We start from the raw sequence: 21,257 nt of genomic DNA, 5'->3' as shown, positions 1-21,257 counted from the left end.
CTTCTATATTTATTTTTTTTATTTATTGATTTATTTATTTAGTGCGTGTGCTTTGTCCATCCTTCGTCGGTTCGGATTTTCAGCAACAATTGTAAGCGGGTGAGTGAGACAAATCTATATTCTTTTTTCTTTTATGCTTGCCCCTGAATATTTACACACATCGAAGGAGTCATTTCCGCCCCTATAAACCATATATATTCTTGATCAGCACGAAAAGGCGATTCAATCTTGCCATCTCCTGCAGAAAAAATTAGTTTTATGAATTTTTTGAAAATTTTATAAGGGGTTACATCGTAAATTTTTTGTAAAAATTTATAAAAATTTGAATTAAAAAAATTTATATTAAGTATGCAGATTTGTAAATCCTATAAATTAAAGCAATTTTGGTTATGAGTTTTTAAACTTTAATTTCTTTAAGAAAGTTAATATACAAATATATAGATTTTAAGTCCCTAGAATGACCATTTTATACATACATATGTAGGTGTGATATATTTGGCTTCCTTTCTTGCTCTCTTTTACTATCTATTTTTATTGATATTACTTACTACATACTTTTACTCACCTAGAGAATATACCTTATCAAAATTTAGTCATTAACTGCTTTGATTTAAAACATGCTGGAATTTTCCTATTGGAACTCCATTTTGGTTTCAACTTCTTTGTTACAATGTCATCCTTTTTGGGTAATAATTAATTAAAAAGACTTATTTTTGTGTAGTTTTCAATTATTTTGATGTTTATTCACGCTCTTGTTCTTCGTACTTTCTCCACTCACCGAAAACTGAATATAAGAAGTCAGGAACAGCAACATGTGTTTACAAATCTATCAATTTCCTTTGTTCCTGAATACTATATATTGCTCTTTACAGGAATTATACACTTAATGTTGCTGTTGCCATAAATTTGGGGACATTTAAATTAGATTAATAGAAAGGGTCACACAGGCTTGGAACATACAAAAAACTCATTCTCAAATCCTAAGCTGCTTTCTCTCTGTGGGTTAGGTGTGGGTGTTAGGTGTTTGGTGTTGGTGTTTGTTGTTGGTGTAGGTGTGTGTTCTATATAAGTGTTGGGTTTCTGCACAATTTAAAAAGCTCAATTTGTGTTTATGCTTATCGTATAAACGAGTTAGTTTAGATCGCTAGGTTAGTTAATTGGTTTAGTTTAGTTTTGGATTCGCTGCTGCTGCACTCTGGCTTGGCTTTGATTCAAGTTAGTTTAGTTAGTAGTTGTAGTTAGAGTCGGTTAGGCTAGGCTTTAATTAAGATAATTAACTGGTTGGAAAGATCCGGAGCGGGGTGGGGCGGGGCTTGATACATACATAAGGTGAAGAAATAGGGGCGGTGGTGGTAAGAGGGCGTGAAATGTGTGTTCCCCAAAAGCAATGGGTCTACAAGGCGAATGAGTAATAGTTTTTCCTTAGGCATTTTTTCGTTTTTTTGTAGATAGCATGTATGTATGTATGTGCTACATAGGTATGTATGTATATATGGCATATGGTAAATGGTAAATGGTATATGGTATATGGATTTGTGAATAGTTTGACATAGGCATAGATAGTGTCTTGGGGGGTAGTATCGTTCTCTTCTTCTGCTCCTGTATATACTCTTCATATAATATATGCCTTCCTTCATTTACTTAACTTCATATAAAACTAGTTGTTTTTTGTATGTTTTTTTTTTTTTTTTTAGTTTTTTTCTTCCCTTTTTAAATGTATATCGATTTTATGCAGTATGTGTGTATGTCTAAGGATGATTTTCAATCACTTATTGTTACGTACGGTGTTTGGTATAACATGCTTCGCTTGGACTAGCTCGATGGCCTTCTACTTCATCCTTCAATTGTATTTCTCCTTTTCTCCACTCCTCCATTTGTCTATCTTTCTCTTTTCGTCCTTTTAATCCTGCTTCCTCATCGAATCTCTTACTTTAATAACATATAAAGCATTTGGTTTTTGGTTTTGTGGTTTTTTCGTTTCTTTGTTGGTTTGTTTTCGTTTCAAGCAACGAAATACTTATCGCTTAACGATTCGCCCGATTTGGTATCGAAAATATCCTTTTGATATCGATAGTTTTGTCGATAGGCGGCGAAGCGAAGCAGTGAGCGGAGCGGAAACGGGGCCTAAAACGGACGGATTGGTGCCGTTAGTTAATCCAACGGTCTACCATTCGATGCCTGCTGTTGTTAGTGTTTTAGTTTAAGTTTTAGTTTCTCTCCTACTCCTTGTCTTCTTCTCCCTCTTCCTTTTTTTTCTTTGTTTCTTGTTTTTTTTTTTTTTTTTTTTTTTGTTTTTTTTTAATCGTTTAAAGTTATAGTTATGCTTTAAATATTAGCCTGAGGTGCTCCGAATCGAGATCAGTTGTGAGTCCTAGAGCAACTAACCTAGGTATATATCCTTTTTTCTGTTTCTTTTCGCCGTTTCTCCTTGCCTTTATTTTGTTATTATTTTTTGTTTTGATTACGCCATTATGCTGTTATATATGCAATATATATATTGAGAGAGAGCTCTGGGCACACTGTTATTCACCGTTATTTACTTCTCTGTACCTTGCCTATTGCAAATGTGTTTGTGTGTGTGTCTGTGAATTAATGTGGCCATATATATTTTTGTTTTAGAAATAGTCCAGTAGCACCGGGTATTATTCATCATCTCTTTCTTTTGTTTTTCTGTTTCGTTCTGTTTTGCTTATTTTTTTTTTTTGCTTTCTGCTTCTATTTTGGACTTTGCTTAGTGGGTTAAACTGCAGCTCCGTCTAAGGCCGCGGTGCTTAGAGCTTCTTGTACCAGTACAGATAGTGCTCACCATCCTCCACCATTAGCTCGTCCACACCTAAAAGCAAGAGAGATAGAAATATTGTAATATTTTTTTGGTTTCAAATCGAAATTAAGCTTTTAAAAGTTATCTTTTTAGATCCTTGGAGTTTTTAGAAAAAATCTGATTATAATTAATCAAAATAATTGGATGAGAAAGTACCGATTACTAAACAAGGATTTCGTAGAAGATATGTGTGAATATATATCCTTATATCTAAATAACTAACTAGGAAGTCTATTAGATTTGAAGGCAATAATGTCTCGAATATATGTGAAAAGTTATGGGTTATAAATCTCCTGATTTTATGATAAAATTATAAAGTAAATACATAAATTATACAATTTTATCAATCTTAAATCCAACTATATATCAAGGAAAGCCTCTTTTATCTTCGAAGACACAACGTCACAGGTACATAAGGTCATTATAAACTTACCAACAGGCGCAATAAGCTGATTCCCGGGTGTATTATTGGGATCGGGCAGTTCTGGCAGCCGATAGAGTAACCAGTAGTGATACCTAAATAATTAGTTACAAATTTATCCATAATAATCCAAGCTTTAGTTAATCATTATTTGATAAAGTGCTCACCCTCGCGGCTCCTCCTTCTTGCCATACAGAGTGTGAACATAGTGGCCATTGGGCCATTCCCGCGCCTCGAAAATGAATCTGTTTAGGATAAAACCCATGATTAGTCAACTCATAGATAGGAAAATTAATATCTTAATCCTCACCTGGGATCCATTTCGGCGGCCTGGGTCATGGCCTTGAAAAAGCTGGTGTTTTTGGGCGAAACAAGTGACAGGGAGAAGGCCTCGGTTACATTGGAGCCCACCCACAACGTGTACGTATAGGAGATATTCTTGGCATCCGATTCCTCGGCAGAGGAGCTCAGGCCAAAGGGCACAGCCAGCTTGGGTTCACCATTCTCTGCAAGCACATAAAAATCACCATTTAAGAAGGCTTTTCAAGCCAAGAAGTTAAATCAGGACTCTCACCCGTGGGATCACTGCTCTCACGTATCACATGGTCGCATTGCAATGCCCGCACTGCACCCAATCCCTTCCAGCCCAGAGCTAGGATAATGTCAGCCGTAAGGCCAACACCAATATCCGGCTCCTGGCCATCCTGCAGCGGCTCTTCGCTCCATCCTCCATCCGCTCGCTGCCGGCTAAGAATATAGCGCGAGGCAGCGGTGCGATTCCAATGACCAGCCGGATCATATTCCAGATCCTGCAAAGCCTGCATGGCCAGGGCTGTGCTGCGTAGCGATCCAAAGCTACCGCGTTGATCCTGCAGGCTGGCCAAACCCCGGGCCGGCCGACGAACAAAGTGCTGCAGATGCCGATGGCGGTGATCGGTGACAATGCAACGCAATGCCAGAATGACCATTGCAATGGCATCGACACTCTGATCCGTCACACCGCTGGCAATATCCAAGAGGCGTCGTATTTGACGTTTTCTCACATGCGCCGCCGAACTGCAGGCGGAGAGCGTGGTTAGCGCAAACTCAATGTCCTGTGCAGGCTCATGATGCTGCAAGGTGGCCACCAGATCGTGGCCATGGAAATGCTTCGGATCCTTGCACAGCGAACCCAAAGCTAGAACATAGCGTGCCAGTTTGTCCAAATCGAGGGGCTTGGGCAGCGTATGATGGCGATCCAGCATGGCCAGAATTTCAATCTCCATTTCCTTTACCGACAGCGTGTCCTCCAGCTCTTGGATCACCTGCACATGCCCATCGACGCTGTCATTGGGATCCCGTCCGCCGGATAGCTCTTTGGCCAGTATAACCACATGGGTGTCATTGCCCCAGCCATAGTCCGAGGCACGTTTTTCCTTTAGCCAGTCTAAAGCTCGCAGTATAGCCTCCTGCTCTCCCTTTGTGGGCGGTGCCTGACCAATAGTCTGATGCTCTGGCAGCGTACTGCCATTAATGGCCGTGGGCGTGGCCAGGACAAGACCATCCTGGGTGTCAGCTCCTGCTAATAAAGTTGTGCTGGAGATGGGATTGCTGCTGCTGCTGTTTATGTTGCTCATGGCACTGGAGCTGCTCGTTTGGCTCATGTTGCTGCTATTGTTGCTAGTGTTGCCAGTGCTGGTGGTCTGCTCATCGCTGGCATCGTTGTTGTAGGATGTTCCTAGGCTGCTCAGGTTGCCCAAATTCCCAGTTTGACTGCTCACATTGCTGTTGCTGCTGCTGCTGCTCCCCTGGGAGTTGCTGGGGTTATCGTAGTCACCCAGTGTCTTCTCCGGCACCGATAATATGGGTCTATCGGTGATGGGTGCCGTTGCAGCCGATGAGGATGAGGGCAGCGCCGTTAGCGTCGCATTCTCCCCTGCAAGCAAAGCGGAGGAGGAGCGATCCGCTTCCGAAATGTCTGAGCCAAGGACGCACAGAAAGAGCAGGAATAGCGATGGAGGCGGTGGCAGCGATGATAGGGACAACATCCTGGCTGGGGTTCTGAAATAGGAAGGATACGGGATTAGTAGTAGTTTAATTTTCTGTAGGACTCCTTTTAATACAGAGAACTCCCTAGTACTTAAATTAATTACTAATTATAGATTAAGCTATACAAAAAACTTGTATCGATTTATAATCGATTTGACATGCAATTTTTATCGTTTCCTGAGCTATGCTTGCGTGGTTGCGCAGGATGCAAAAGGATGAGCACGAAAGGAGGAGACACTTTTACAAGAGGCGTTGCCTTGAACTCAATTTGCAACTCAGCCTGGCTTAGCTCAGTTCAGCTCACGTCATGCAACTTATCGATAATTGCGATCGATATGCGAGCAAGCGCCGACAACAGTATGTCCTGCCTTCCCTCCCTACAAAAAAAAAGGTCCTTAAAAGCCATCGCCCCCCCGTATGCCGCCTCTCGACGACAGCCGCCACACTTAGTCATCAAATCAAATAAATGCAACAGCAACAAAGATTCCGTGTCCGTGTCCGAGTCCTGCCTTGTGTCTGCTATTTTGCTGTTGCTTTAGTGTTGGGGTAGTTCCTGCGGATGAGGGTGGCGGGGGCGTGGCAGGACCCCGTTCAATTGCCTTTGACAATATGGACTTTATTGCGGGGACACAACACAAACAACACACACTCGTTCGGGTGGGGAGGGGGCTTACATAATAATAATACGGGCGACAACAAAGCTCCAGCTGCCGCAAAAGGATATCGTCCTGGAGAATCACTCTCTATATTTAATAGATATATATATATATCACTTTATCTATGTGCACGCCAAACGCCGATGTGCGTAATCCGAAGCTCAGCCCGTCTTTTCGCTTTTGTCTTTGTTCGATTTTGCAAGCAATTAATTCCGTTTCAGTTGCAGGACACACAATAAACCGGATCTTCTTGACTTGATTTCAGGCAATTCCTATGAACTTTGTTCAGTTATTTCTCGAAGTAAAACTGTGCAAACTTTGTGTGGTTCTTTTCCGTTTTCTTTCTCGTATTTTTTTTGTGGTAATTTTTGCGACGACGACGAGGACGACGACGGTCGAAACGGGGAAAACGTGACTGGGCTCAGGGGGCTGCCACTGCGGTGTGAACAGGTGAGGCTAGGATATGTGCAACATCTGGCAGCACTCTGAATTGGATTTTGTTTGAGGTTCGGAACTAGGATAAGTTGGGGTTCCCGGTTGCCCCGCCAGATGGCGCTTGTGGGCTGCTGCCATGAGCTAAGAACAGGTTTGTTATAGGTTTGAATTTGTAGCGGGAAAGTGATGAATTCCAGTTCTTTGAAGCATACAAAAAATATTTGTTTTGCTTGGGTTTCTTATTTAATTATATACAAATAAATCATAATTATTTAATTAATACATCAAGTATTAAAAAACTCATAATAAAGCCAAAAATGCATTAATTTTAATTCGGAAAGCAGTTCTATGTTTGTTTTTGTTAGTTTAATAAATCTGCGTTCTTAATTAAAAAAATAAAATTTGTGTAAATTTTTTTAAGTTTTAAAGATGTAATCCCTTATAAAATTTTGAAAAAATTAGCAAATTTTTTTTTCCCCCGGAGATGGCCAGATCGATTCGTTTGTTAATGCTGATCAAGAATATATATGATTTATAGGGTCGGAAACGTCAACTTCTCATTGGTTTAAGCTTCTGACTACAAATATAATACTCTGAAAGGACAAGTGAATTAGAGAGTTAACTCATTAATAAACGAATAAATGAAAGGATAAGTGAATAAACAGCTTAATCAACGAACTAATAAATAGATAAATGGAAGGATAAATTAACCTAAATAAGAACCAATAAATTAATAAACCGGATATACCAAAACAAATCCTCAAGCAAACAGATGTATATGGTTATATTCACCAAATATATATATATGCCAAATATATAAGCTATAGTCCGAATAAGTCATATCCTTTCTTGCACTACGATTACTAGGCTATTTGGAGATTATATCAATGGAAAGTCGAGGGGAAAACGCAACGTAGGCGACTGTAGGCGTGGCTCTGGCGTTGGTTTTATTTTTATTTGTTACATATATTTTGTATTTTATTGAGGGGTTTGGGTAACGCTTCAATGGCTGCATTTTGACAGCGTTAAAAGGTTGCCATCGATTTGGGCGCTGCTCGCTTTTAAACAACGCGATAAATAAAAATTCCTCTTTCTTTTAGAACATAGTGTTTCCACTTAGCAGGGTATAGTTCCATATATAAGCCAGATATCGGAGGGTAGATGTGCTTACTTGCTGTGTCACTGATCTGTGACATACATATGTAGGTGCGGCAGTGGCGGTTGAGTTGAGTTTTGAGCTTAAAAAAATAAAAAAAGGGGCACAAATTTGAAAATCAGTTAACGGTCAATTTGGTGGCTAGCCGCAAAAGAACCAAAAAATAATGCGATGCCCCTTGGTGTGGCATTGTATTTGCCAGAAATGGAATCAAAATTAAAACAGCAAAACGTTCTACTTTGCCTTGTTTAAAATGTCCTAAACTTATATATAAATTTATTTACCTCTTTGTTTCTGTTAATGCCCAGAATTGAGGGTGACATGTTGTCCATTAGCCCAGTGAGCGATTCCCTGGACTAGCTGGAAAATATGTAATCTGATATAGTTATGTTTCGGCCGCAAAAGCCGACAATCACAAATGCCGCCGCCGACGACGACGGCCGGCGGACGACGACCGCCAACTGTCGACGCCAAATGGTCGCCGCTCCTGCTCTCCCCTGTCCCCTATACACATATAATATATATATATATGTTATCCTGATTCCTGATTCCTGATCCGACTCCGACTCTGATGATTGCCTATCGTTTTCGCGAGCAATTAAAAGAACAAGCAACCGTATCGGTTACCTTTTCTGCCTCAAATGAAATCTATATGGGGAATCCGAAGCTGAATTTGTATTTTGAATTCAGGAGGAGGAGCAGAAGGAGCAGAAGGAGGAGGAGGAGGATCAGGAGCAGGAGCGGCAGTGAACAAAGAAAGGAAGTCCGCGAGTCCTGCGACGATCCCATTGTGCAGTTATGACAGGCGTCCCCCTTGTTTTAAGCCTGCCCAGATTTCTTGTCAGGACATAGGGTCGGGGAAAAAGGTTAGCAAATTGTAGGTAATTTCAGTTGAAACCTTCCTCTTTTATTTTTTTTTTTATATATCTTAGTTTGAAAAAATATTTAAAAAATATTATAAGAAGCCTAAAGATACTGGAGCTTTTTATTTAAATATTTAGGAAATATTCAAAGTAGTCTGAATATACTTGGGTGTCTTATATTTAAAGATATATTAAAGATATTTGATAAAAAGATATATTTCGAATATATTTAAAAACAAAAAAAGAAACTTTAGAAAGCAGAAGGTTATATTCCCCTGCAGTTTGCAATTGAATTAAGGGATAGTATCGAAAAAACTCATAACTCCGTCAAAAAGGCATTAATTTTAATTTGAAAAGCAGTCCTATGTTAGTTTTTGTTAATAGGTTAATAAATCTGCATACTCAGTTCAAAATGTAAAATTTTGGGCGATTTTTGCAAATTTTAATGATGATGATAAAATTTTGAAAAAATTATAACAATTTTGTTTTCTTCCGGAGATAGCTAAAAAGGTTCGCCTTTTGATTCTGATCAAGAATATATATAATTTATGGGGTCGGAAATGATTCCTTCACTATTTTACAAGCTTCTGAGTGAAATAATGATACCCTTGCAAGGGGTATAAATATTTTTTGTAAGCAGAGTATACTGGTTTTTCTCCTTGGGTGTATACTTCTAAAGCCTAAAGTCGGCCACTTCAAAGCCGCGGGCCCTGAGCTTTTGTCAAATTATTCGGACGGCTGAAGGTCTGCTACTCTCAGTGCTCAGTTCTTCTTCACAATCCTTAAATCTTACTCCCTATTCCCACTGTTTACTACCCACTCCTTATTCCCTACTTCCCCCATCCTTAGTCCTTTTCCCTATCCCTATCCCGCATATCTTTAACCCAAAACTTCTGCGGGTTGGGTCCTTTGGCGACTTTCTGAATGAGCGACAGCTGGCGCAACACCTTGTGGCGATGTCCTTTCCTAGGTAGGAGCAGGAGCAGGAGTAGGCTTAGGAGGTTGCTCTTAGAACCACGCACAATTGCCTCTTATTCCTGTAATCCTTGGACAACTCTTTCGATCTTTCTGACTATCTAAAAGCGGCAATCGCAGCTACTTAGCTTCTCGGCTTAGTTTTAATCGTTAGATGGATGGGAGAGATGATAGATGCCGGCTTGATCTTGAGCCCTTAGAGCGCATCCTTGGCAATTGTCTGTTTCCGCTGCCGCAAGAACTCAAGGAGGCTGCACCTTCCACTGTTTGCTTATCGAGCTACTGGGATCTCCCCAACAAAAATAAAGGAAATAAAGAAATCGAGGCTAGGCATGGCGAGGGAGTGATCCTTTTGGTGATCCCTGCGCAATATTTGGCAACCCAATTACTTTGTTTGCTTAGCCGACAAACTGTTTATTCAAGAGGATACAGCGAAACCAGCGATCCTGCGATCCTACTATCCTGCGATCCTTTCCCCGAACAATAGATCCATACAGCCTTGAGCTATTATCCTTCAAACTTCACGTTTTTTTTTCATTTCTTTTTTTTGCGCAATCGAAACAATTGTTGAGATTTTTCCAGGGGCGCAACAACCGATCGCTTCATTTAGATCGAGATGGAAATGGAAAAGCGGCAGTTGTAATTGCAATTCAACCGAAATAGACAGTAGGATAAATAGAGTCTGATAAAAATAGGAGAGCCTCCTCTACCGGTTACCTACAATGGGAAAAACAAAACAAAAATAAAGGAAATATACACGCTTGATTTGAATGGATTACACCCTGAGCGGGGTTGCCTCTGATTTATATATATATTTCTCTATTGTTTTGTTTGATTACATAATCTTATTTAAAATTTGCGTGTATATATGTTAGAAGAAAAAGGGTGCTATTTTGAAATTAGTCAAGGGTGTAGTTTATTTTCGAAAAAATCTTGTTTTTAGGGAATTTGTTTGAACGGGTTAGAAATTTATATAAAGAATGTTGGGGCCTTTTTCTTTTTTGTTTTATTTAAATGTTAAGGCTATTATGGTGTATTAAAGGGTATCATGTGCTATAAAATATTATATTCCTAATTTTAAAGCACAAAAGGGCAATAAATGCCTTTAAAGGGTTATAAAATCTGATTGAAAGTCACTTTTAAGCGAATAAATTCTTGTAGCTTTAAGTTTTCCTACTTTCTACTCTTAATTTTAATATATTACAGACTAAATATATACAAACATATATATTCACAATATTTTTAAACCATTTTCAAACATATTTTCTAAAAAATGTGATCCAATTTCTTGCATTTTTGTTTCCCTTACTTTTTGATTAAACCCAAACCCAAAAAGAAATTGTGGTATTTACTTTCAATTGTTCGCACTCGGCATGAATTTCCCTAAAGATTTTTGAAAGTGGTTTTCCCTTGAGAATTTTGCGTCACCATGACGCTAGCCAACCATTTTCCAAGAGGGCGTTTTTCCACCTGACGAAGGACGACGGTGGGAAATCTCATTAAATGAAATTCGATGATTCCGCCGATTCCATATCCAGAGCTGACCCATCAATAGACCACTGCATCAACTTTATTTACGTGCCAGGAGAGGGATAGAAAGAGGTAGATAGATACAGAGAGGGAGAGAGGTAAAGAGGTAGAGGGAAAGTTCAAAGGGAAAACCAGTGGAAAGCCAGGCGACCGTTTCTTATATTTCAGTTTCTTTTCTACGTTTTTCTTGTACGTTTTTTTTTGCGCACAGGATGAAACCCGGACACGGACACGGTCATGGGTTTGGGGTATGATATGGTGGGCAGGACGAAGGAGCAGGAAGGCCTTTTTTGGGTTGTCATAGCAACGCAGCTAACGCGTCACTTTACGTGTCGAATCCGGGTGTTGGCAGCCATATTTGCTCTTATAGCGCTTTACTTTGCCTCGCTTTTTGCCAACGGAACGGAAGAACCCTCCCCTGTGTATATATAGTCCATGAATCTATATATATATATATATATATGTAGTATATATATATATGTTTGTGTATATATGTACAGCAACCCCCTTGGTTGTTTCACTGTACATCCCGGTCGGTATTTGTGTCTGTGTCTCCTGGGGTGGCGGCTAAGGACCTCCCTCCTGGGCTGTTTTTGGCCTGTCCTCTGCCTCATTTGGCCATGGACATGGAGGACATGGAGGCCCAGAATTTGGCACACGGCGAAGAAAAGGAGCCGGGACACCAATAACCAGGATATAGCTCAATTTCTTGCTTATTCTTAAATTTTGATTATAAATTTTGAACTATTTATGGTTTTTTAATTAATATCTGATAAGTTATTGGTTCTTAAGAGAAAATATATATTTTCCTTGCGTACAATATTTTCTTTTTTATTTATAATCAATAAATGGGGAATTGAGACATTTGTTCAAAGGAAAATATAACCGTTTCTTACTTATAATGATATATTTTTGGCCTATAAAATATTTTCTGTACGGTTTATAGGCTTTTTTATTGTTTTTATAGGTTTCTTATGAGTTTCCAGAGGTTTTTGAAAGTTTTTAATGAGCTTATTAATTTTTCAATAATTTTTAATACATTTTTTATAGATTTTTATAGATTGTCATACATTTTTATAGATATTGCATCGATTTTAATAGATTTTTAAAGATTTTAATAGATTTTGCACATATTTTCATAGACTTCCATAGATTTTCATAGACTTTTCTAGATTTTCATTGAGTTTTTCCCTGTTTTTTCCCCGGTGCATCAGTCTCCGCCGGCAAATTCGCTCTTTTTTCGGTGTCCTGTCATCTGCTGTCCTGTCGCCCCAGTGTCCCCAGCTTCTACTCCTACTCTTGCTCATGCTCCAGCTTTAGGTGTTGTTGTGCTCACCTGTCCGCAGCTCCTGCCACCTCACCCCCGTCCGGCCCCCTTCCTGTCATATATTTGCGAGTTCTTTTTCTTTGCCTTTCTCCTTTTTTTTAGGTTTGGGGAAAAGCTTTCACACAGGTTTTCCTGTACATGGGAGGCTGCGCCTGCCTTATGTACGGCAGCTGGATGATGTGGTGTGTCCCGGTGTCCCGGTGTCCCGGTGTCACGGTGTCCTGGTGCTGTCCCCCATGCCATGGTATGGCCGTGTCCTTGTTGTCCTTGCTGGCGCCGTTGTTGTCCTGCTCCAGCGACAGGTTTTTCTCCTATCTATTTATGTTTGTTTGCCTCTGCCATGGCCAGTGCCTGCTCCATTTTCCATTTCTCTTATTTCGTTTTTCTCATTTTTCTTCCATTTTCCATCTGTTTGTTGTTGGCGTTTTTATTTATTTTTTTTTTTTACGCTGGTATTTTCGGTTTTTGGTTCGAGATACCATTTTTTAATAAACGGAAAACGGAGGCCGGGGGAAGTGGAGAAACTTTAAAGGAACCCCTCTTGGAATAATGATGATGTTCCGTGGCAGAAAATAAAGTCATTTGAAAGCCATTTAGAGACATTAAGTAAATAGTATAAGAAACTTACTGGAAAAGTCGCATTTCCATATCCATTTTTATTTACTTAATTTCATAAGAAAGGTATACCATATTTTATCACATAATTATATTTAAGCATAAATTATCTGCATTCATTGCATTGAAATTATATTTATTCCTGGTTTTATATGATAATTTTTTCGGTAAATCAAAATTAAAAAAACTCATAACTCGACCAAAAAAGTATTAATTGTAAATCGGAAGCCATTCCCATGTTAGTTTTTGAAAGGTTAATAAATCTGCATACTCCATTTAAAATTTTTTAAAAATTAAATTTTGGTCATATTTTTTTATAAATTTTAACGATGTAACCCCTTATAAAATGTTGAAAAAATCTTAATTTTTTTTTTTCCGCCTAAGATGTCCAGTTCGATTCGTCTTTTCACACAGATCAAGAATATATATGATTTATAGGGTCGGACACGACTTCTTCACAAGTTACAAGCTGCTAACTAAAGTTATAATACCCTGTACAGCTTGTATACAGCTTGTTGGTACTTCACAGAATTTTTCTCAGCTTTTCCCCCTCAATTGTTGTTCTTCCACGGATTTTATATTGATTTGCAGAAGTTTTACTTTGAATAAATAAATATTTCTGTACAGTTTATAGTTTAACAATATTCTATATTACTTTAAAATATTTAAAAAATATTTCAAAGTGAAAAAAAAAAATCAAAAAACTACAGCTAGTAGTATTTCACTAACTATTCAGCTTTTTCACTCCCGCCCACTCCAATTAACGTGTCTTAATTCCGAAACTGGCTAATTGCAGTGCTCCTTTTCACCGGGAAGCAATAACAAAACGCAATCCTTGGTCATTAAACAGTTTGCACTGAGGACGCAAAGCCGTCAAGCGCCAATTGCAACAGCTTGTCAACCGCAAGGACATCATGCCTCGCCCTCTTCCTCGTCCTCTAAGGATAATCAGCGTTGCATTTGACTTTTCTGCTTCGTTGATGTGGTTTTAATAAAGTGCAAAATGTCATTCGGTGGCTGGAGAGTGGAAAGCGGGAATGCTTTTCTTTTTCCCTTTTTTTTTTTTTTATTTTTTGATAAGGTGCAGCGGGTAGAAATCTTTTGTTTTGGCTGCCACTCGAGGAAATGAGAACGCCGTGGGGGCGAGGGAGGGTGGGGAACTCACAAAAGGGAGGGGAACCACCTACAGGATTCCCCCAACAAACATCAATGGCTCTCACACATTTCCCAGCTTTTCCACTTCGTCCTGATTTTCTTCATTTTTCCTGCAAAAATATCTCTAAGAAAAGTTCAACTTTTTTTTGTCACATAACTTAGATTTAGGAATCATTCGGTTGGCTCATAAATATAACTTTTATTATATAAATAGGTATTTATTATTAAGCCACAAATAAACCCAAGTTTCTTGAGATTTTATAATCATAAAAAGAATTTATTGCAAAAATCCTAGAGAAAACTTCTTTTAATAGAGGTTATTATTAAAATTTGCTTTGATTTATGTTTCTGAAAGATGAAAATATGGTCAAAATGATAGCTCCTGTTAATGCTGATCAAGATTATATACTTTATACTGCGTAGCAAAATTTCTCCTAAAATTATAATACCTTGCACGGATTAAAAAAAAAAGGATAATTATTTGCGGTGACCATTGTTACTTACTCCTTTATATATATCTATTATTATTTTATTTATTAAAATTGGGGAAATAAGATCCAAGTCCAACACCCACACATAAAATCCCAATTGCATCATGTTTCCCCACCGGTTCGAAACTAGGAGTTGCTTGAAAGTGTCCAGCTATTATTTGCGAATATCGTTAGATCCTCTCTCTCTCCCCCACAAAAATCGCCAAAATAAAAATAAAATTTTGATAAAAAATTTGAATTTTTTTAAATTTCAAATTGAGTATGCAGATTTATTAACCTACTAAAAACTAACATAGGATAGCTTTCCGAATTAAATTTAATGATTTTTTGGCCAAGTTATGAGTTTTTTAAACTTTGATTTGTGGAAAAAATTGTCGATAAATATTGATTAAGGGAATGCAAATATTTTAAGATTTTAAAATAATTTCGGAAGAAATTTGTTGGGGTTTCTGACTGTAAATATACCTATCTTTCTTGACTTTCCCAATTACCGGTGTAATGCCCAAGCTTCCCTTTTCCTTTTCTCTTTGTAAGCAAGGCAAACCGCAATTCGTAATATTGGCACATGTCCTTTGAATGGATAACCCAAGGACCCGACCACCTCGTTCCCTCATCTATGTGAGTGTGTGGGTTTTTTTTTCCTGTAATTATGTGACTTGGCAAAGCCTGAAGGATATGTGCAGAAAAGAATGAGTTGTGTGTGCCGCCTAAGCAGTGTCCCTATGACATATCCTGCTCATCATGCAGACTTCTCCCCTTTTATTCAAGACTTGACAGTTATTAAGCTAACGATGTTGAAAGGCTTTCTATGATAAAGCCACCAAGGATGATGATGAAACACTGAAGGAGAGTCCTGGGAAAAACTGGGGAAAAATACTCCAAGAACCTTTGAATATACAGTCGAGTCCCGATAATTCGAAATGGCAAGGGGATCACTTTTTTTTACGAATTAGACGGGAATTCGATTTATCGAGATTTCTATTTAAAGGGGCTCAAAAATGAAAGAGTCGAATAAACGGGGTTTTTACATTTCACATCATGTTTACATATGTATTTAGCTTTATTAAAATTAAACAAACATAATAAATAGTATATTCGTTTGTACGTTTTTCAAATTAAAGGAAAATTAAACAAAAAATTAACAAACAAAATTAAGCAGAAACATTAAATTATTAAAAATGAAAATTCAAGATTTCAAATAATTGGTAATTTTTTATTGCTTCGTGTTTTTTTCTTATATTTTTTCCATTGCGTTTTCTAAACCTATTAGGTTGTCAAACACACTATTTGGCACATCATGAGTCGAAAAATAATGTTTAAGTTGAGGAATTAATGCTCTGGTTTGTAAATTCTATAAAATTTCTTCTCCGTTCTGATGCCTGCAAAATCTAACGTCGCTTTAACTACAAAATATTTCGCATCGCATTACGATTTATAAGAGGTTTCGAAACAAAATTACAATTTATAAGAGGTTCAATATTCATTGCGTTGCGCCAAATACTACGAATTAACGAGGGGACCAAAATGTATGGAATTTTTACGAATTAACGAGTTTTTTTCAAGGGGACAGAATTTTTTACGAATTATCGCGATTTTCGATTTAGCGGGGTACGAATTATCGGGATTCGACTGTATATTATAAAATATAGTTATTATTATTGATATCCAGACAATCTTTTACAATATAAAAATTACCTTTGCTTTTCTGGGTTTTCTGTTTTAATTTCTCATATTGCCACGCCCATCTCCTGTCGAGAGCCCCGCCCCCTTCTGGGGCATAACCCTAAAGCCCATCGGCACTCGAGTCGTGCAAATCCAAACGGAAATATGCGCAAATTAAGCCGTTTGTTATTTACGGAAATTATAAAACGCGTCAAGTGCGCCAAAGCCAAACCAAGTCAACCCCCACCTGAGCAGAGGTCCTTTCACCCGGATTTTCTCCCCCCTCACTCCCTTACTTTTCCCCTACCCCTCCCCTGTGAGCCAGCCAGTGCGGCTCATTACAAATCTGAGGCAGCAACCCTTGGCAGCGGCTAAAAAGGCAAATGGCAGGCTGTTCTGGGTAGGAGGATGGAGCTGACGGCGACGACGATGAGGATGACGATGACGGCAACAAATAAATAAAACAGCCGACCACCCACGTCCCCACACTTTCTGCACATTTCTTATTTTTCTGCCGCCCCCTGTGTCAGCCTCCATCTCAACCCCCCTCCCCGCCCCTGAAAAATGGCAACTGGTGGCCCAGTCAATGCAAGAAAATGTCATGAATGCGATTTGTTGACAGAGCCAAGCGACGGCGGCGGCTAATAGGGGGGAAAGTGCACTGAAAACGAAGAATTTGTAATTTTTAAATATTTATTTTGATATTCGGGAATTAATTTATAACAAAATATGTTTTAAAATGTGGGAAGAGATTATTAAAATATATTATTTTTAGGATTCCAGCTATGATTTGGAATAATTACTCTTTTGAAGTACTTCTACGTTTTAATAGCACCCTTTTTGATTTATAATTAATAGATTTTACTACTGCTAAGTATTATTTTATATTTGGTGCACTTCTCGTTTTTTTTTTTTTTTTTTTACTTTCTTTCTTATATTACTTTCTAGTCCTTTTCCTTTAATATTACTAGCGTAATATGCTAAAAAAATATTTTAATATGTAATAATATTATTCAAAATCTTAGTACTTCTCGTTAATATTATTTGGTAACAATTCTCGTTAATATTACTTGTTAATAGTTTTCGTTAAAATAATTGGGAAATACTTCTTGCTAATATTTTTTCGTTATATAATATATTTTATATATATTTTTTTAATATTAATTGTTATTATTTCTCGTTAACATTACTCGTTATTATTCTTTGGTAATACCCCTTAGTATTACCTTTTAGTGATACCCTTTAGTATTTTCTAGTATTACCCATTAGTATTACTCTTTAATAGTTCGTGTTAGACACAATTTTTAGTTTTCTTTCTTGGGAACACTTTTTAGTATTCCCCTTTAGTATTATTCCTTAGTTTTTCTCTTAAATTACTGCATATTTTCGCTCAGTGGGTGAAAAGAGCACTTGAATGGATGCGAATGACTGGCGGGATCCTGGATCGAGGGAGGCCTTTTGGAGTGACTCCTGGCTAAGATGGCTGCCGTTCGCGAAAAAGGGGGCTGCATTCGAACATCCCCAACCTGCTTTTTGGGGGAAGGCGGAGGCTGTGCAAGCACTCAACACTCGTCACTCGCTACTCGTACTTGAGCGGCAATGCAGCGCCATGCAATTTTTACAAGCTTCAATACCTAGACGAGGCCATCGCAGCGTCGCATCATCATCGTCATCATCAGCAACCAAACAAGCCCCACAACAATCCCATCAGGCTATAGAACAGTGTCTAGAATATGTTTAAAACATATATACATACTAAAACATATATATTACTAAGCTAGAGATGCTAAAAAGTTTTATAAGAAATGGTTTTTAGAGGGATTATCCATGTTTATATTATATATAATATATAATCCATGGTAATCTTTGAACTTTTAATTACAACATCATTTGAAATAAACCCTGTGGTAATAATTACATAAATTAAAAGTCCACTTACTTTTCCTGTCACTCGCAGCACACTGTAAATGCCTCTGTTAGGCTCCACCCGACACGACACCCGTCCCCGAATCCTGCCCTCGTCGTCAGTCCCTTCTTGACTTGTGTTTGACTTGCATTTAGCGCAGACGACGATGGAGAAGCCTCCTCCATTCGTTAGCCTCCTCCCCACCACCTATTCCGGGCCAGCATTTCATCATATTTGCAGATTGGCTGGCCCTGCTCCCCATCCTCCAACGACGAGGAGGAGGAGGAGTTCCATTGGATTCCAAGGGGGAGAGCTGTATCTTTCGGAGTGCATGCAAATGCCATGTTGATTTGATTTTGCCAATAAAGTAAGCTGTCACAGTCAGCACTTTTGCAGGCCTTCTGCCTTCCCCCACTCTCCTCTCTCACTCTGCAAACTCCTGGCATTGGCTTTTGTTGTCCTGTTGGCCAGGATCAAGACCAGGTCTCATGGTCCTGGGGACTTTGGCCCATTGTTGACTTTAGGCTCGTCGTTCTCCAGATCAAAATCCAAACCCTCGACAGCGGCTGATTATGGCGCAATTTTCTAAGTGCTGCGGCGCAAAAATCTCCAACGGGAGAGGTGAGGATATAGAACGGGATGGGGGTTAACTCAAGGATTGGCTGAGTGGAAAGGACATTTCATCCGGCTTGATTCGATGTGGACATTGCACGGGGGGAAATCTCTAATAATAATTATAGATGAAAGAAAATTTACTAATTAAGAGAGTAAGGATTAAAAGCAATATAAACTAATAGAGACAAAAAGTTTGTAAAAGAAAAGGAAATGCTTTAATTGCTTAAAAAATTAATGAGCATATTTTGCTATCTGTTATTCAGCTATAAAGTTGATGTAGTTAATAATTTCCCTGACTTCTTTTCGCTCTGTGCATTCCATCTTCCTGTTCCTGCTATTTGAGCGTCACTAATTGGGCGCTGGCTAAAGTTGCAAATAGTTTGTCCCTGTCTCGATGGTGGTCCTTGATCCTGCAGTGCTCCTGCTGCCCCCTTCCCTCCTCCCAAAAACTGGACAATGGGCAGCTCATTAGGAGCGTACACTGGAGACATTCGAGACATCCAAACAGGGAGGGCAGAGAGTTCCTCGATTTGGATTTGGCTTAGGGATGGATGACTCTGATGGCTTTGATGGCTATGATGGCTATGATTTGCCGGACATACACAAAATGTAACGCAACTCGAGTGCCAATTATATCGCAGATATTGATGGCATCGAACCAATATTTGACCTCGCCCAGTTTACCATTTCTCCATCATTATTTCGCTGGACTTGCTGTGGCTTCTTGTTGGTGATTCTAATTGGTCATCAAATTACCCACGAACATATGTACATATATTCCATATCCCATATACATATATTTTATATTAATGTGCATGGGAGCAATGTGCAAAATTCCTCAGCTGAGTTGCGTAATTTAAGAATTCCCTTAATTTGTTAATTAATTTTCACACGAAACTCATATCATCATCGTTTCGAAATGCGTGGCCTGGGATTTTCACTCGTCGAGATTTAATTAAAGCAACTAAGAATTTTGATTGAATTACGCGTAATTAGTCTTTAATATCTGCATATTATTTGAGTTTAATTGATATAGTTTATTTAGTATATGGTTTCATATTTATTTCACTCGTTATTTCGGTAGTAATTACAGGTTTACTGAATAGTTATTCGTTAATATTGTTTGGTATGTAGTATCTTCAGCTCTTAAAGCATAAATTTAGGATTTTATTAATTATTTAAGGGATTATTCAATTTGCAATTCGTTTTAAAATATTATTTTCATTATTTCTATTGTTTCGGCTGAGAAAAATAACTTTAGCAGTCTGTTGTATATAAAGGAAAGTCAAATGTTCAAGTTTCTTTCACATATTTCTTTAGTTAAACGTCTTTTATGTATTTTTACAATACCATATCTTCCATGTTTACATAGATTTTTATTCTATTTTCTTGTTATTTTAAAGTCTCACTTAAATAGAGATAAATTCCTAACTAATCAAGTGAAATGCAATTGCTCCGAGCTCCGAAAAGTTAAGAGGGCGAAACTCTCACTTGAATTAACAGACGCACGTAGCGTGGCAATTATGGCATGTATAAATAAAGCACGGCTCCGGCTCCGGCTCCTACCCCGCCACGCCCCCTATTCCGTTTCACCGCCCCCATTTTACGACCCAAACTGCCAAAGGACAGCGCATCCTGTTAGAAAAGGCAGACGTCGTGTAAAGCCAGCCAGAGTTGCCAGAGAGTTGTGCAGGCATCAGGAAGTGCCATCAAATATTGATGGCGCCTCTTTTAAAATTTGTCTTAAGCACCGGAAATACAAATGCTACCCCAGCCTCCCATCATCGTCATCATCATCATCATCATGTGGGTCCAGTTTTGCTGTCCGTCCGAGTACATTTAATATGCATGAGCCAACGGACAGCGGACAACGGACAGCGGACAACGGACAACGGACAACGGACAGGTACAGTCACCGCTCGACCTGTTAGTTCCGTGTTACACAAAACCCAAACCCAAAAACGCCCCGTCTGCCCGCCCGCTCGCTATCCACTTATCCGACTGTCACTTGCATGTCTCAGTTAACTTCAGTTCCGCCATCCGGAATACGGAATGCGGCATACGGAATACAGAATACGGAATATGGAGTACGGAATCCGGGAATACTGCTGGATGGTGTGTGTGTGTGTGTGTGTGTGCACAACACCCCCTGCTGGAAATGCCACTTTCAAGCTCAAAGTATATCCCAATTTTCGTGCCCAAAATCAGCGCATTGTGTGAATGTAAATGAAACGTCTCATTTCCGCTATGGCCACCACCTTGCCCAAGCCACCAACCCACCAACTCACCCACCCTTTAGTCACCCCAAGGTCCTGCCACCACCCGCTTTTTGGTGAGTTGTTGTGTGCAAACAACCACCGTCAACAGCATTGGCGGTAAAAAGAGAAGAACAAATGGAAAAGTTCATAACTTTTACGACTATCAAATACCCATTAATTGACTCGTTGTCGAGGGTAATTGTAAATTATATTAATTTAGTATTATCCTCAATATTCAGGTATATAAATTAAGGAAAAGTTAGTTCATCTTTCAAGGCTTAACAGAAAGCATCTTATAATCAGCAAATAATATTTTTACATTGTTTAAAGAACTATAATAAAA

General features: G+C 38.7%; 1 protein-coding gene and 1 long non-coding RNA gene across 4 annotated transcripts in view; one reads left to right on the top strand and one right to left on the bottom strand.

The window, feature by feature from the left end:
- Positions 1–21,257, top strand: part of LOC110181660 (uncharacterized) — a 222,177-nt gene that overhangs the window by 4,365 nt on the left and 196,555 nt on the right. For all 3 annotated transcript variants that reach the window (XR_015272411.1, XR_015272410.1, XR_015272413.1), the window contains one exon: positions 43–99. This is a non-coding gene — a long non-coding RNA (uncharacterized LOC110181660). The remainder of the gene's footprint in view (positions 1–42; positions 100–21,257) is intronic.
- On the bottom strand, positions 711–6,374 carry LOC110181658 (uncharacterized protein CG3556). Its single transcript, XM_020949464.2, has 6 exons — positions 5,945–6,374; positions 3,817–5,282; positions 3,553–3,748; positions 3,410–3,487; positions 3,255–3,337; positions 711–2,833 (listed from the first exon to the last, which is right to left on the bottom strand). The coding sequence occupies exons 2-6, from the start codon at positions 5,267–5,269 to the stop codon at positions 2,772–2,774; spliced, it is 1,872 nt and encodes a 623-aa protein (XP_020805123.1). The 5' UTR covers positions 5,270–5,282; positions 5,945–6,374; the 3' UTR covers positions 711–2,771.

The sequence above is a fragment of the Drosophila serrata genome, unplaced genomic scaffold (genome assembly GCF_035046125.1).
Source record: "Drosophila serrata isolate PLE 108 unplaced genomic scaffold, ASM3504612v1 contig_276, whole genome shotgun sequence".
NCBI lineage: Eukaryota > Metazoa > Arthropoda > Insecta > Diptera > Drosophilidae > Drosophila > Drosophila serrata.
This window is presented reverse-complemented; position numbering and strand designations above follow the sequence as displayed.

Coding starts and splice junctions, on each gene's coding strand:
- LOC110181658 (XM_020949464.2), bottom strand. CDS start 5,269: ATGTTGTCCCTATCATCGCTGCCACCGCCTCCATCGCTATTCCTGCTC. Junction 3,749..3,816: donor TGAGAGCAGTGATCCCACGG/GTGAGAGTCCTG, acceptor ATGTGCTTGCAG/AGAATGGTGAACCCAAGCTG. Junction 3,488..3,552: donor GCCGCCGAAATGGATCCCAG/GTGAGGATTAAG, acceptor TATCCTAAACAG/ATTCATTTTCGAGGCGCGGG.